The sequence below is a fragment of the Sylvia atricapilla genome, chromosome 2, assembly GCF_009819655.1.
Source record: "Sylvia atricapilla isolate bSylAtr1 chromosome 2, bSylAtr1.pri, whole genome shotgun sequence".
NCBI classification, from domain to species: Eukaryota; Metazoa; Chordata; class Aves; order Passeriformes; family Sylviidae; genus Sylvia; species Sylvia atricapilla.
In genome coordinates this window covers 99824083-99842057 of record NC_089141.1, presented here as the reverse complement: position 1 = coordinate 99842057, position 17975 = coordinate 99824083, and the positions used below count along the sequence as shown (strand labels likewise).

The 17975-nt window shown below is 37.4% G+C and overlaps 1 protein-coding gene across 2 annotated transcripts in view; it reads right to left on the bottom strand.

Moving 5' to 3' along the window:
• CDKL5 (cyclin dependent kinase like 5) overlaps nt 1-17975 on the bottom strand; it is a 126543-nt gene that overhangs the window by 16165 nt on the left and 92403 nt on the right. For both annotated transcript variants that reach the window (XM_066313930.1, XM_066313932.1), the window contains exons 9-13: nt 15166-15355; nt 12007-12087; nt 7539-7699; nt 4265-5291; nt 796-901 (exon numbers count right to left, since the gene is read on the bottom strand). In XM_066313930.1, coding sequence (XP_066170027.1) covers nt 796-901; nt 4265-5291; nt 7539-7699; nt 12007-12087; nt 15166-15355 — 1565 coding nt within the window. The remainder of the gene's footprint in view (nt 1-795; nt 902-4264; nt 5292-7538; nt 7700-12006; nt 12088-15165; nt 15356-17975) is intronic.

The following is a 17975-nucleotide window of genomic DNA, read 5'->3' as shown; positions in this document are numbered from 1 at the left end:
GCCAACTGATCAACCTGAAGAGGATCAGAGGGAGATTTGTGACTCTACTTAAGATTATTAGCTGACTCATAATCGAATTTCAGCTGATTGGGACTTCTTAAGATTCAGGGGAGCCCCACAAGCCTCCTAACACTTGCAGGACAGTAAAGAGCCTCTTATCATCTTTTTCAAAACAATTATCCAGGTTTAGCCATGAGGCAGCTGCTCAGAAATCACCATAACAGAACAGTATCTATTTGTGTGTGTCCATATACAGACCTGTTTTATTACTTATTCTGAACTGGAATTACGTAAGCGTGCTCTAGGAAACTGATCTTTACTAAAGTCTTAACAAAAGAAATGCCACAGGTTCCAAGCCCCAAAAAGCTAGTGTTACACTTCCATGCAGCACAGTACCTGAAACCCATCAGTTTGTCTATGTGCTACAAGTGCATAGGTGTAAATAGAGTCTTTAACAGAATTGAAAATAAAAATTAAAAATATTAATTAATTGCTTACATTGGTTATATTAGTTCATTTTGCCCTGATAAATTATATTCTGCTGTACAAGGTACTGCAGTGGATATACTTTCCAATTGAAGTGAGCTATCATATACATATAAACAATACGGTACCAATGCAGCTCCTGCAAACAACCTAGCAGGTAAACTCACCCTGTGAAAGCTGAGAAACAATTCTTTTTCCAATAAATTATTGTAGTTTTTCATGTTAATTCTCTGTATCGATTTCTACTACTTAACTTATATGCCATGCTAAAATTCTTGATTAAATTTGAAAGATCCACCATGAAATTACCTCTGTAAAAGCTGCCAACTCTTCTTGGAACAGGGTCATTATACAGAATTCTATTCTCCTTAGTAGATGCTCCATCTTCTGTGTGTGGATCATGATATGCTCCACCCTATGCAAAAGAACAACGAACTATTTAAAATGAAAGACTCTAAACTGATTTGCAATTTTTAACCAACATACATAAGCAAGAAAACTTCAAAATTCAGTAAACAATTTTCCTTTCATAACATTAATAACTGCAAATATCAAATCACAGACTATGTAATCAGTAATTATTTGGTTTTGCTGCTTCCTTGCATCCTTCCAGAATGAAAAAAATGACATTAACAAAATTTTGCCTCTAAGCTGTAACTTTAAAGACATGAATCTGATTCAGGCCCTCAGATTTTCAACCTGAATGAAATGCAACTGTAACATCTCTGGAAGAATCTTTTACTGGAGGCTTGTTAAATTAATTTCTGATGGAATCTGGCCACTCTGCTACTGGCAAACTTTAAAAAGCAGACAGGAATGCATCTAATTTGTGATAACTGCAACACCAAAATACCATCATCTCTCATCTCTTAACATCATTACCTAGAGATACCAACAATCACAAAATCGACTGTATGCAAAATAACAGAAAGTCTCTGAACTAAGAATTCTACAGACAATGTACTTCAGTCAGACAGGATGGCAAAAAGCATATCAACACCTCTAATTTATCCTATTTTCCTGAAAACAGTACTTCTTGGAAGTACTTCAAGTATAAGTTTAGGTGAGGCCTTAGAAACATCCTTATGCACATCAGTTACCACCAAATATGACTTAACTCTGCTCTTAAATGAACCAGAAGCTACATTTTTTCCTTCAGTATGGACTGACCACATGAAATTTAATGTTCTCTTCAAGACCCCAGAGGAAACTACTGAAACCTCTGTACGAACTAAAATCTAGAATGTCCAAGAAGGACAAAGGTTAAAAACCAAAGCCTCCAAAAAAACCTAACCAAAATAAAAAACTGGGATTTCACTTCACTGCACAAGTGATTTGCAAAATCTGCTTTGCTTTTTGTAGATGAAGATCTGGTCTCATTGTCACAGTGAAAACAAACCTTGAAACCAAGACCTGCAGATAAAACAATGCTTCAAATCCCAGTTGGATTTTTCTAAAATTTACCAGAGGCTAAAGCATTTGATTAAATTACTACTGGTATTAGATGACTCCTATTCATGAGCAGTTAATTCTCAACATGAGACAGTAACAGTTACTTATATTTGATTTTCTTCTGTTTAACCCTTTCTGTGTACATTTAATTTAAATGTAAAAAAAACCCCCAAAACCCTTAAAACAAAACTGTTGTGCTGAGACTTGAAAAGTCCTAAAACTAAGATTGAATGAAAGTTTTTCTTGTTTTTTTTAAAAATAAGACTTAAATCTTGGCAAACAATAAATGCTTTTCTTTAAAAAGACTTGGTAGAGCTAAAAAGAAAATCAATGAGAAACTAGAAACATGGAAGTGAGGAAACTTCACAAAATATGACCAGAGAAAAAAAAAAACAATATGAAAACAGAAAAGAATCTATAAGAACACATATTATTAATGAGTTTTTAGTTCACTAATTCTGAGAGAAGTGAAATTTTCTAATTCCCAATGCATAGTATAGAAAAGGGGAGGAAAAATGAGGATAGGAAAGAGCCAAAGAATTACTTCTTTGTGAAAATGCCTTTATGAGGCATAGGAAGATTGACAATTTGATTTTGATTTTTTACTGAAAACAGTATACACAAATAAAAAAAACAGCTTTGAGAATTCACAGACTTAGCATCCATTTCAGAAAAGTCATTTTCCTTTCACATTTCTAATGGTTGAAACACAGATTTAAAAGCGCTAAGTGAAGGCTGAAGTTGTAAAAATACTGACCATAAGAGATAAAGGCAAGTTCTTTATCTTGAATGAACAGACTCTCCAAGCAAATGAAAATGAACATAAGCATTAAAATACACATTGATTTTGCTAATTAAAACAAAAATCTGTCAACCAATTTCCAAAGCCAAAAAATGATCCAATAAAAACAACTGGCTTCTAAATAGTAGGAAATAAAATTACTTCCAATTTCTATCTGCTGCATAATGCAGGAAATGAACTGAAGAATATCAGGTAGTGTGACCTTTTATTATCAAAAAACTGAAATGCTGATATTACTGCCCTTCCAAATAATATCCTGAAGAATAAGTAACATTTAATTTGACTGAAATGTGAGACAGAAAAATAAGTACACAGGAAAAAACTGGTTTTGAAATGGAGCTGCTGTAATCCCTTCTAGGTAGCTTTTTAAAAATTATTATTCCATTGCACTTCTATTTTGCTATTTTCTCATGTTTGACTACACATAATCTTGAATGGAGGAGATGTGCTACAAATAAAAAAACCACATGTCTTTTGTTTCTCCACTGGACTGTGGAGACAACCACTACACCTGAAACTCTTTATTTTTATGGTACTTGTAGACCCCTATTAGGTCAGCTACACTTTTCTTAGATGAACTACCAAGTAGGCAGAGTATTTAGTTTCTCAGAGTAAACCACAATCTTAAATATTATCTGCAGCTCTTTGACTTTCTTCAATTTGTCAACAAATCTGACCTAGATGTTCTCTCTGTAGAAGTCATTTATTGCAGGTGTAGGCATAAAGAAATAAACACTAATTTTTGTATTTGTCTCTGAACCATTTTGTTAATAGAGGAATTAAATTTATCTGAGGATAAACACAGTCATCTTTACATATCTGATGTGTAAAACATGAGATAATTCAGAAGTGCTGTGTAACGAATGCAAATTAACACCAGAACCAGCCCATCCTCCACTCTTTAATTAATGCTCACAGAAAAACACAACCAGGTATCCACTGACAGTAACGACTGTGAGGAGTCAATTGACCAGTGGCCATTACATCATGAAATCTCTAGATTATGCCAGTTACTTATCATACCAATTTAAAGAAATTTTGCAAACTTTGATATTTCTCTAGTAAATTAGGGTATTTCAGCAATAATGTCCTGCTATACCTGAATGAAACACTGGCTTCAAAAATTAACATCAGCATTCTTAACAGAAATACATATAGGAAAAGCTAAATAAAAACACAAATGAGAAAGATAATTAAGCAAAATGATACAATAAAAATGACATCAGACCACGTAACCAAGGACTAAAAACAACTAATGAAATTTTAACTTCAGAGACAATTTTTCCGTTCTCACATTTTAGTTCTTTAAGATAATGGTATTCATAGTCCATTTTTCAAAAGTACCTTGAAATATTCAGCCCTTCTGAAAAAAAAAGCCCCTTAAAAAATCCCCATGCCTTACAAGACAAATAAATTAATAACTGCAAAGAAACAAACAGAAGGCAGAAAGCAGGCCACTGCCCCCACATTGAGTAAAAAAGAGGAAGGTAAACCTTCAAATAAGAGGCAATATTTTGGACTAACCCTATTAGAATCATCCGTACAGTCTTCTCGTGATGAGCCAACAGACCTTGTGAGTGACTTATGCTGCACCTGTGGAGATAACAGTTGCAGGCTGTTTGCTCTGGCTGCCATCCCTTGCCCTACGCTTAAGCCACCCTCTGAGCCCTTTGACCTCACTCTGTCCCGGCTCACATACATAGAGTGTCTATGAGGGCGCTGCTGTGAAGAAAAAGGACTGGTATAACCTAAACCATAGGAAAAAGATTCATGTGGAGCAGACAGAGAGTGGGAATGGCTTCCATCCATGTGATCTGGCAGTTTTAGCTCCTCCATTGTTTTGGAGTGTCTTGTTGGTGGTCTTCGGGCGTCCAGGGTACCCTCGCTGCGGTTGTTCCTGGCGGACGGGCTGAGCATAGTTCTGTTATCACTGTGCCGGGGAGCGCTCGGGCTGGTAGGAGAGTTCAAGTCCATACAGCTGGATGGAAAATACCTACTGGTGTTTGGTTCTGCAGCTTGGGCCCTGGCCTCAGAAAGGTTGCCCACGGATTTTGAGTCTGTCAGAACTCCATGGCTCTTGGACTTTGTCCGATAGGAGGGACTCTTGGACGACTGCGGGATGGTGTCGATGTAGCTGTGGCGACTGTGCTTGTCGCCGGGCTGCAGCGTCCCGGTTTTGCTTTGAGAAGTTTCCATAAAGGAGTGCCGGTTCTGCTGGGATCTGGTGTTAGACTTCAGGTACTTTGTGCCTGAACCATCAGAACTTTTGGTGTCCACATTAAAATCAAACTCTGTTTTTCCCTTTGGTTCCTTTGGGCTGAGAAGATGCGGCATGTTATTATTGGCTATATCCTTGTTGCCAGATCCAGGTGTGTTGCTTGGTTTTTTTGCGTGCATTGGACTAGGTGCAGGTCCAGGAAGGTTTCCATTTAAAAAGCTTTCATTTGCTGGAAGCCCCTCTTCTCTTGGCCCGCCAGCCCCTAGTGTCTGCAAATCCTTGCTGTTTGATCTGTGGTGTGACTGCAAAGCAGAACTTTTGCTGGCTTGATTTCTATATTAAAATGCATAAAGAAGCATTAGTATACCAGATTACTTATTCATGTATTAATAACTTCAAAAAAGTACACCCATTTCAGTTGCCATTTAAAACCACAAAATTTAACTGCAGCAAGATCAAATATTGCCAACTGAGGCACCAGAAGCTTCACTAAAATAACAGATTGGCAAGCATTGTTATTTCTGGTTATAATCTGATGGCAAACTCTGCTTTGGTTAATGATTTTGCTGACAAAACCCCTAAAGATATTAAATCTAATCGCAGAAATTCCAACATATATTTGCACATTTATGTATGTATGTGCGTACTTTGTGAGTACATCACTAAGTAAAGCATTACTTTATGAAAATTAGCTGTATATCAATCAAAAGAATCTTAAATCCACCTGGCATATCAAAGGAAGGTAGAACAATCAAATATGTCAGCACTGTCAAAAAACCCAGATAGAATCAATGCTCCAGGCTATCTAGTGCATTCCTGGGTTGGAGGAGGCGGGGAGAGGAAAGGAGGGGAAAAGAGATTATTGTTCAGATGGAGTGAGCCTGAGCAAGCCCTGTAACACCAACCCCAAAACCAGGTTTACCACAGGAAGACAGCTTTTGTGGAACTTGGCTCTATCCCAGTTTTTGGTACATTAACTCATTGCAAAGGTGCACCTGAAAGGCTCTGCAACCAGACTGACTTGGTGCAGAGTTGTGTCCTTAACTCTTACTCTACTTCCTAGCACTTCAGCTTTTGGGATTACAGGACTGAGATATGAGTTGGTCCTGCAAACCCTGAGCCTGATATTTTTTGAGCAGGATTTATTAGCTCAGGTTTTCTGGCATTAAACCAGTTCTGCTTCTAGGCTTAGGCTGGCACTGCAAACTTGCCAAGACTGGGCAGTGCTGGAGCTGTGCTTGTTTGCCTTGATGGACCTAGGCAGGCTATAAGCAATTGCCTTATTTCTGTAACAAATCCATGATGTAACTCAGATATATCACTGAGGGTTGAAGTTGGGGCTCACTGTACCTTTGTTGACCGTTTTTTAAATTATAACTGGATAATCCTAGCCATTTTTACACCTAGGATGTTTGTACTAACCACTTCCAGTGATCTCATCATCTATTTCATTACAGTTTCTAAAACTTTAGCAATTTTAATGCCAGTTTAAAATATTTTTCAGTTAACAGAAAGTATATTTTTAAAAAACTTAGAGATGTGAGGAACCTAATATTTTTACTAGGAAAGCCTTTTGGACAAGTTTCCAGTGGATGTAGGTCTTTCTTTCTGATGCCACATGTCTAATGGTAAAACTTCTACTCTAAGCATCTGTAAAGGCAGCTAAAACTTTTTGGTATCTCTCTTTGAAAAATTTTAGATTGTGATTCTCATCATCTCAAGTCTTAAAAATGAGGAGCAGTTTTTTGAATCTCACAAAATAAACTAAAGAAAAAACATGCCTAGGATTAAAAGCCTTAAAAGCCTGCACATAGCATATTAAAAAATTCTGCATACTTCAGAGGGTGACCTTTATGAATGCATTTATCAGAGCAATAACATGAAGCTTTTTGTACTAAAGTGTTTTATCCATCAGTAAACCTGGTTCATTGAGGCATTAAGTGGCTTCTCTCAAGCTACGTGGGTCCAGCAAGGGAGTCACTGAACAAACCCTGAGTCTGAGGTCAGATAGACTAGACCTGATCTACAACTGCAACTGCAGACAAAATTCTGTTCATCTCCAATTTGGAACATGATCAGTGTGCACAATTTTCAGGATATTTAGCTGCTAAGAATCTGTGTGAACTTTTAAGCTTTTTAAAATATCAAAATCTTGGACAGATTTGTACACATACAGCAATGGGAGCATTCCAAAGAAAAGAGCATTCCTTTGGAATCTTGGGCATCTTCCAAGCCACAAAATTCCTATTGTTCAAGAAAAAGGCTAACATATTTTTAAGGTGGATCAGCCAATTATTTTTCTTTGTCATATGCAGAAATGGTTGCAACATTGTCTTTTTTTTTAAGATGCTTTCAGCCTGATGCAGAAAGTTAGCAAAAATTTCAGCTTGTGTAACAGTAAATACTATGTCTGCTTCCTTTATTCAGTGAGGCAACACAGAACAGCACACAGCATGTCTCAGTGTGCCTATGCTGTCAAACAACCACTTCTCTTGTAGGTGATGCTGCATGTGAGCACCACAACAACTCACTCACTGGCAGAGCAAATGTCAGTGGTAACAGTGACAAGACTACATTTACCTGTTAGATAAAGTGTTGCTGTCTGCATGGTAAGGTTTTCTCTTGGCTGACCGTGAAGGTGAACTTCCACAGCGATCCAAGAGTCTTTGGGTTTGAAATGAAGGGTGGTTCAAACATTGTTCTGTCAAATATCTATCTGCTGGATCTAACTTCAGTAAGTTCTTTGAAAAACAAATCCCAAAGTTTAAATGTTAGTATCTGTATTTGCATTAGCAACCCCCCCCAAAACCAAAACCAAAACCAAAGAACTCAACCAAAAAAAACCCCCAAAACTACAAAACAAACAAACAAACACCCCCACAAAACCCCACCAAAATAAATAAAATTATTAGAATAATTTTTTTAATCTCGAGTTTCTGGAATTAGGTGTTACTGCTAGAATAATTTCATGGTGCATTAAACTACATATGATACAAAATAAATATATATATGTGTTATATGTGTTATATGTGTATAAAGTTATATGTGTATAACATATATGATCGTATGTTTAAAATACAAAGGTATCTAAAACTTTAAAAATAAGTTTTTATATGTATCTATATATGTTTTAAATATATGTATTTTAAACATATTTTTAGGATATACCTTACAACATTGTTTTGAATCAAAAATGTTACATTTACCAGTAATAAAATGCTACAATGAAACAGGCTTTACAAAAAAACCAAAACAACTACATGGGAACATTCTTATGCAAATACAAACATTATTTTAAAGCTAGTACTTTTAAAAATACACAAATGTCAGAGTTCTGTTTTTAGCTTACAGTGTTCAAGTCCACCCATATTTTCAAAGAATTCTCTAAACTGTATACAATGCATTCAGAATAACACTTGCCTTATAATTCTGTTAGATCAGTCGTGATTCTAAACAAAGACACTTCCTGACATGTAGAAAATATTTAATCACAAAACTGAAAACATGAGCTTGGGTATTTTGGGAAGTTTGAAAGGTTTCTTGCAGGAAAAGAGCAATACAAAGCTTACATTAAAATATTCAAACATGCGTGGCTGTTAGCAAGGTTAAAAGTCTCAATGGCTATTAAGCAAAACCCCAGCTATTTCTTAAGGGTTGTGTATGTTTAAGGGGAGAAGAAATTTATGTGTGTCTATGCACATACACACACAGAAACTACATTAACACCATATTCAGCCACTTGACTACAAACTGGCTTTCCCTCCACAGGATCCCTGCACTTCAAGATGGAAAATGCTTAGGAAAACAAAGCAAGTGGCAACCCAAACTCCTGTGCAGTTTGGTCACACAGTATGCTGCATCTTTCTTTCTCAAGTGGCAAACTGCACTAAATGATTAACAATTCATTTTCCCCTTTTTTTTTTTTGGTGCTCATCACTACAGTGGCTCAAAAGGCCAAACAAACATGAGGAGGCCACAAGTGATTCCTACATTCCCGCTCAAAAGAGAGGATGTTCCCAGGCTTCTCACAAGTGCCTGTACAGTACCTTGCACAGGCTGGATGACAAGCAAGGAGAACTGGAAGTCCATAGGTTATCACAAGGCTGGGAATCTGCCTGGAATCACCGAGAAGTAGTGGGACAGGGCTCATGGCTAAGGCATGGGTGGGCACTGATGGGTACAATCAGTCTCAGAAGGAAGAGGATGGAGAGGGGGAAGAGAAACACTCCATATAATTGACTTCCTGGATTGTATCCAATGTCAGCATGGAACAAAAGGTTTATCCATTGACATATCCTAAGTCAGGATTAGAAGGGAAAGCAACATTTGGTGTGGTATAGTGGGAGTTTGTCACCAACAATGCACTGAGAGCATGAAGGTGATGAAAACTCTCTACAACAAAATGTCTCCTGGTCATAGATTTTCATCCTCACAGCAGACTTCAGCTATCCTGACATCCAGCCTGTGTACATGTTCCAGATTTCTAGACTCTGCTGGTGGAAATTTTCTAGTGCAGCTGCTGGAGAGGCAAATTAGCCAAGGGGCGGACTTCAGCTTGCTTGAGCTGCTGTGTTGAAGTACTGGTGAGAAATCTGATCAGAGAAGATACTCTGAGCTGTAGCAACTTGGAGATGATTACAGTTAGGACTGAAAGAAGAGGTGGGAAGATAAACATCAGAGATAAGACCCAGGACTTCAGAAGAGCAAATTCCATTTTCTGTAAGAAATTACTCGGCAGAATCTCCTGAAAAACTACCATAAGAGGAAAGGAGTCAAGGACAGCCATTGATTTTTATGGAAAATTTATTCAGAGTTCAGGAACAAAGCATCTTACTGTATAGAAGAGCAAAATCTTTTTCATAGGTTCAGGTTGACTGAACAGGAAGTTTCCTAATGAACAAAAATGCAAAACAGAAGTGTGTGAGAACCAGAGCAAAGGACAGGATACAAAGGTAGATTATAAAAAAATATTAGCACAAAGCTTAGGCCACTTCAGAAGGCCAAAGTCCAGCTAAGGCAAGTAAGAAAAAAACAAGGGTAAAAAGAAAGAGTTCTACAAGCAAACAGAAGCTCAGAGGAAATGCATGTCTGGTGCTGAATGGCAGAGACAATTGAATGGCAGATGATATAAAAAAGAGTCTCAATGTCTTTTATTCCCCAGTCATAACATGCAAAACCAGTTCCTAACTCCCTAATGCTTGCAAACCAGCATGACTTGTGAAGAACAGCAGAGGACTGGAGCAACAACAAAGCAACAAGGTCAAATTGGTGCCTCTTCATTAATCTAGTCCAGAAATGATCTCTAAATAGATATATATTAATAACTGCCTACTTCAGTTGGCCTAAGTTGAAGCGTGGGTTATTCAGTAATCTAGTAATCCAACCTGAAGTCTCTGGGAATGCAGATAATGAGGAGCACAACAAGTGTGGACATGTGTCAGACTGTCCACTGTCTGCAGAAGAGACAGGCCCACAACAAAGTATGTGCAGCATTTGCAACATGCAATTTAACCACAAATCCCTTTTGTTCTCTCCTTGTAGGCTCATTTCTTAACAAGGTTCCAATTCCTGAATTAGAAATGCAGGTGAAATACAAAATATCCCCTTTACAGAATTCCTGACCTTTCTCACCTCGTAGGCAGAAACACGGACAGAAAAGATGAAAAAATGAAGTTATTTGGAAACTTGTGTTTCCCTGAAACTCAAGTGCTTCATTTCACAACTCTGCAACTTTTATATCATTTCAAAAAAACCTAAAATACACTGAGATATAACATAAAATCTAGGATAAAGTGAAAATAAACCTTCCCCCAGCACATACAACAATGGTCTTAAGACTGATCTTGCAGTTTCGGTTCTGCAATATATGCTACCAGATCTTGAGCTATAGTTAACTATGAAGAAAAGTTTCTGTGAATTAGAACATAGAGGAGAAAGTATAATACCAAAAACAGTAATTATATGCACTGGAGTATATCATGTTTCCAACTCTGTGAAACCAAGATAAAAGTCATGCTCTCTTCATAAGGCAAGGAGATCAAAGGGATTTGAACTGGCTGTGTTGAAGAAGAGTAGAGCAAATTTGGTGGATTTCTGCTGGCTACAACAATGCTATTAAAAGCAAGTAAACACCCAAGTATATCCCAAAGCATCATTGCTTTCCAAGACAACTGGTGCAGAGAGGTTTGGGATCATACAATTCACTCAGAGTTGATTAGCCATATCCATGCTTCATACATGTCCCATTTTACCTTTAATTCTTAGGTGGTTCTGTGATTCTAAACCAAATTTTGGATACTGTGACTTCTTTCTTCAGTTTACTGGGTATGAAATGATGTGAGGGGTTGTACTGCAGCTTACCATGGGAGTGTTTCTATAGCACAGTAGGAAGAACAAGAAGATGTGTTCCATACCCAGGAAAATGGCACAAATGCATAGCCCAATGTTTTTGTGGGGAATGAGCTTCTCCTGATGCCCCAGAAGAGCTCTCAGGACCATAACCTAGTCCGGCCATGTGTAACTAGCTGACTTGTTAAAACACATGACTGAAGAATAACCTAACACAGACACTGTGCAGAGACGACAGAAAGCAGATTAAGAGCTTGGATAAAAACACAAAACTCCATGTGTCAACTCTGTCTTTGACAACTGTCCACATCCTTACACTTACCCACCCACAAATGAAAAACAACTCAGGTTAGCCCAATACTCTGTGGATCTATCTAAATAGGATGGGTTGAGACCTCCCACTCCAGCAGTCAGTGCCTCTGCATGGATGTCAGTGTGAATGCAGAGTCTGAAAAGGATGGTGATGATGCTTTAGCAAATCAGTTTAAATTGAACAGACTCTGCTGGCATTTGCAAGGGATATTTTCATGATTCCTAGGAAATATCTTTCTACAAACAGTGGTGGAATCAAAACACTTCAAAAGGGAGTTCCCAAGTCCTTCTAAGATGCATTATATTACAAAAAAAAAAAAAAAAGGTTAAAACTCACTTATATATTTTCCTACATATTACAGACAGAAAATAAAAGACATTTTCCTACCTTCATAAGATCAAGCAATACACCACTTAAAATTCCCAAGTATCTTCTCTCTAAAGACTGTGGATGATTGACTGCTGGAAACTGTAAAAAATACACTGTAAACATACTGATCATGTAAACAAGGTAGGACATGAATACTGTTTCAACAAAGAGAAACTAGTGAATCAAGGCATGCAATTAATGGGAATCATTATTTACAGAAGCACTGAAAAAGTTAGTGGTTTATGAAAACTATAAAATACTATAGTAAAACAAGTAACTCTTCATATATGGTAAGCATCTAGTCAAACAAAGAAAGTATTCTTGATTATCAGGGCAGCCAAGAAACCACTCTCAAGTGAGAATTAATCAACTTCAATTTTTTTGGTAGCATTTTGATTGACAGGTGGTTTAAAATAGATTCAGAACTAACATTAGTGACACATTTAATTTTAAAAAAAAAGTCAAAAATAACTCAGAGAGAATTTGAGAGTGCAAATACAGTACTAATCAAATACTAAACATTAAGAAACAATTCCCAAGTGTTTTTAGTGAAAAAAGGCAAAAGCTCAAAGGTTTAAGTTTCAGGGTTACTGCTGTGGTCATGCTGCTGGCAACACCATGAGAAGCAGTGCACACTGCTGGGGGCATCCATTACTTGTACTAGCATTGCTTTCATAAGTTACATTATGTGAACTTTGAAGAAAAATGCAAGAACATTAGCTTGAATGCTTTTATTCCCAAAGAGTCTCTGTATTTTTCTTTTGACTTTGCTTTATTTTAAGTAGCTTACTAATAACTGAGAATTTTTTGAAGTCAAGTCTGCTATATTGATCTTAAACAGTAACTTAGGTAAACCAAGGCTTCCACGCTTCCTCCAATTTTAACACAAACCAAATTGCAAAATGTTTGTGTCTTCCTGCAGAGTGGCAATCATAAAGAAGATTTTATATCTAGAATGATCAGGGAAACAGGAAAATGTGCTGAAGCCATGCAAAGCACCAGTGGCTTTTTACTGTAATTGTTCAGTTTCTTCCTGTAACTTACGGGTAGAACAGATATTTACAGCTCTACATTGCCACTCACACTTTTCTGTAAAGTCATAAACCTATTGGTAATTTCTGATCCCATATTATTTTACTTCCTCATGTTTTCAAAATACCCTGGATGTTTTCCTCCTCAAAAGAATTGAAGAAAGATCACTAAATATTCCCTAAACCTCAGGAGTGAGGAAAACTTTGTTATATACATATATATATATGGAGGATATGAGTAGAAAGAAAAGACAAAGTTTTCAAATTTGGACCCATGCTGGAGCATTTGAAGAGAAGTTTTTTTAATCCTCTTTTACAATAGGGTAGTATTCACTTAGGGTAAAGTAGAAATTCACAAAATCTAAGCATATGGATATAAAATTCCACATCTATCTTGAGAATATCCAGCATCAAATCCAGCCTGTAAGTAATAACTGGCTTGATCACAGCATACCTACTTATCTACTCTGCAACAGAACATCTCACTATTAAGCACTACGCTACATTCAGAAAAAATGTACTTTTAAGGTTGTCTTATAGCACAGGACATTTTTTCCCATTAATTAACTAATTAATATCATACTTCAAACAAATAATTTTTGTAGTATTTTTGATGTTTAAACCCTTATTCAGACTTTACTTCAGTTCTAAAGAATACTCTCTGTGAGGAGCCATATGGCCCTGTCCACATCAGCAGTATCCTGACTTTACAGACTGGACTAAAGAGGCAGCAACACATCTGAGGCCAAGCAATAAACCACTGATCCAGGATGAGAACAGAGACTCATAACTCTGAACCTTGTGCTAATCACATTAGGGCCGTGCTGTCTTCTTGAATTACTGTGTTTTAAAGCTACAAAACAAAGATACTTCATCCTCATCTTAAGACATCACAGAGCATTTATCCAAACAAGATTACACTGCACAACCAGAAATGCTGTAAAATAACATTGACGAGGCAGTAATTTATTTTGCTTACAATTTTTGAAGTATTGCTTTCCTAATAAGGGGTTATAACTTTCTCATACAAAAACCCAATCCAGCCCCATCCTGTTTTAAACGGTGAAATACAAAAAGGACCTTGCAAGAAATGCTTGTCTAATAATTTTTTTAAACCCTCCACTCTTGAAGGATCTACAAACCTCAACAAAACCTCTTCAGAATTAGTTATCTTTATACCTAAAATAATTACCTTAACACCTCAAGCCAACTCTTTTCTTTTCTTACCATGGTTAACCAAACCAAATTTATGGCAACTTTGAATATGTTTTAACAGAACTAGGTCTCCACTCCTTCCCTTTCACATTCTCACATTTTCTTTTTCTTGGAGTAGAACTCAAAAATTTGAGTCTTTAGCACAGATCAGGTTTCCTAAAATCTTCATATGTCTCTTTATATGATTTACAATAATTAATTCAGAATATTATCAAGATCATAAACTCACCTTTCCAAGCAACATTCATCAATAAAGAAAGGACAACCAAAACTGAATTACAAGGAAACATGAGAACAATCACTGACCAGGTACTGTTAAAAGTAACAGAGCCATTACTTATTTATTGATTTTGGTATTTTGTATTATTGCATGTCCCAGCTTGTGTAGATCTTCACACTAGTGAGTCTCTGTCACTATGTTATATAGGCAAACCCTTGAAAAGAACAATGCTGTCAGTAGAAACGGCTTTTCTACTCATGAGCCTTACATAAACTCCCCAGGAATATAAGTCAAAAGGCAGAAAGCTCTTCTGCCACGAGAGTAGCATCTATAGCTCAGATTTTCCCAACAAATTAGCCTGAAGACAGCAGTCCTGAATTTTCCTGACCTTACAGAACTTTGTCACTAAACTTTACAGTGCAAGCCTGGCAGGGCAACGTTAGATTGGGTATAAGAGGTAAACTGCATGCCAAAAATATCAAAGAAATTGAGGAAAATCTTAAAAGAACTTTTAACAAGAAAACAAGTGTATTTATAATACTCACCTCTGGCGCAATCACAATTTTACTTTGACTTATGAATGCCTTATAATCTACATATCCTATACTTACTCAGAAACGTAGGCAGTAGGTAATGCATAATGTAAATGAAAAGAACCTTTGCAGCCCTTTCCACAAGTAAATAAGAAAAAAGAACAAAGCTTTCTCTTACCCGCAAGCCATGGAAGCGTGGGTTGCTGTAGAAGAGCTTCATCTGCTCGGCTGGCAGAGGGCCCAGCACCTTCTGAATGGTGAAGAGCTGGTCAATCTCACTCTCTCCAGGGAACAGGGGTTGCCCGTCGCTCAGCTCCCCCAGGATGCAGCCCACAGACCACATATCCACAGCCTTGCCATAAGGGGCTCTGTGAGGAGGAAAGAAAATGTTTGTCATCCACTGCCTTCTTACTGAGCTGCTTCCATTTATTGGCCATATATCCCCATGGCACACTTCCTCACAACACAGAAAAATAAACTTTGTTATTAAGATAACTACCTCAAAAACCAAGCCCTCTGTTTCTGCATTCGATTTCCTGACATATCTATCACTGCTTGAAAAGGCAGGAGAGGAATTCTCAATTGCCCCCAGGGACCTTGACCTTTTTGAAAAATCTTACACACAAGAATAATCTTTTTCATTATTCTCCACTCACAGTTAAACTACCACTAACTTCCCTTCTCCCTAGAGCTCATGCCTGCACTGTTTTCCTGCATTACATTTCTTCTTTGATGGTGTTTAATAGGTGGATGGGCATACCGTGTCTGGCCACTGGGAGAACAGAAATTCTAAGAAATATTTATTTCAGCATTTAAACACAAAAAATTTATTTAGTGAGAATGAAAAAAATTCAAAAGTATTTTCATACACAAGAACTTTAATCAGCGAGAGCACAGTGACTGCTCCTGAAAAATATTCCTTAGAAAAAACAAATGAGAAAGCAGTGAAAGCATTATAAAGTAACTGCTGTTTGGGAGCAAAGCCACATGTTAGGGTTTGGGGAGAACTCTTTTTTACACACCCAAATTCTTGCATGTTGAATTTGTAAAAAAAATTTGTAAACATCCATATTATTCCAATAATGTCTTTCCAATGTTTAGATTTTGAACAGAATGAGTAGAATTCTTTTCGTGTAAAAAAGAAACAAAAGAAAAGTAGTAATAATAAAGACTAGAATAAGGATTGAACTGAAAACTGAGTCTCTTCTTTTTGAAACTTGTAATCCATTAAATGAAACTCTGCTTCAAGAGATTTAAGTTACAGCTTTCTGGAGTTAAGACAGCACCAAGAGTTGCAGGCGACAAATCCTATCCTGAATCTGTCTTCTTCACTCCTTCCTGATGCTGCTGATGAATGATGTTTAGAGAAAGGACATCCTCAAACTAAAAAAAAAAAAGTTTGACACTTCCCTGTTGATTACTCATGATTATTTACTTCACTTTTGGGGAGGAGCAGTAAACCCTGATGGTGATTTGGCTGGATGAAGGTGAGCAAGCATTTCTAGCTGGGCAATAGCCCAAGTGAAACCACAGGCTTACTGAGCTGCCTGCTGCAGAATTCTGTGGGAGCTGGGAAAGCCAAAGTAGGGCATCAAAACTTGAAGAACCACTTGCCTTAGAGAATGTGCCACGAGACACTGCAGTCTTCTCACAACAATCATCCCAAAATCAAAAGTTTGCCCCACTGGAAGAGACTGCTGACAAACTGATACCAGAGGCAAAGCAGACCATGTCACAATTCCTCAAGTACCACTGCTACTCAGCGGTGCTCATAATTTGCTTTCTAATCCTGCAGAGTGGCTCCCTGTGGATTCACTGAGAGACTCAATGTTTGACCTTTCTGACAGGAAAGGACTGACAGGATGCTGCTAGTCCAACCCACACACTAGGTCACAATGACAAGTAAGGCCTCGGTTTTTTTCTCAGTGCACAAGGCAACAGAGGCAAGAATGGACCCCAAAGCCAAGGATCTGCTCTTTCTGTGCCTCTATTGAAAAACTGAGGTTCTACAGGCAAAACAGTGAGAGTGCAGGTAAAAATCCTACCTTTTTATTATGACAAAACCCCAAATTTTGTTTGGAACTTTGTTTGGAACTCCTTTAATACACAGTTTTCTCCACTAAAATGTGAAATGGGGAAAAGGCTGCTGTAGACTGGGGTACTGTAGAACAAGCTAGGGTTACAATAGAGGGATGGGGTAAAACTCCTTTGAGGCATGTACCATTACCTTTCCTTGCTCTCAAGAATAAAGGAAGCTGAACTACAGTTAAGAATTGTTCACTGTTTACTCTGTAGTCAAACAGAAACAAATCAGAAAACAGCCATTTCTTAAGACAGCACAAACTGAAACGTTGTTGTTTGAAAAGGCAAACTCGAGAGTTCTTTTCTGCTGATTGTCAGGATCCATCTTATCAGATTTGTCCTTGTCACTCTTGCAGCAAAAATGCAAGTGTGACATGGCTGGAGAAATGAAAAAACTCCAATAGGACAGACAGACCATACCTCAGAAGCACTACAGTCTATGCCTGCATTTATTAGATCCTCCAAAACATGCTTCCTACCTAGTAATTTAGCACACTTTAAAATCTACTGGCTTTTAGCAATATTTTGCCATCAAAGGGTACAGAGCACTCCACTAACTGTTGTTACCCGAGGCTCTCCAAAGCGAGTAGATTTTAGATGTTCTGTGAATAATTAGGGAGCAATTTCTTTCCTCTCCTGAAATTTAAGTCTTGAATGTTATCACTAAACAAAAACCTCTCTGGGACACATTTTAAAAATTGAAGAAGTAAAACGGTATTTGTTAAATTGAATGTATTTAATAAACCTGTGAAGACTTTTGAATATTAGATGCTTATAAAGCTTTAGTAAACTTAAGGAAAGGGGGAATGGGAAAGACGAATGCCTGGAAATAGAACAGGATTGCCAAGAAACAGGCATCACTTTGCCAGAAAAACTTGGCTTTAAAAACAGATATCAGCACAATTG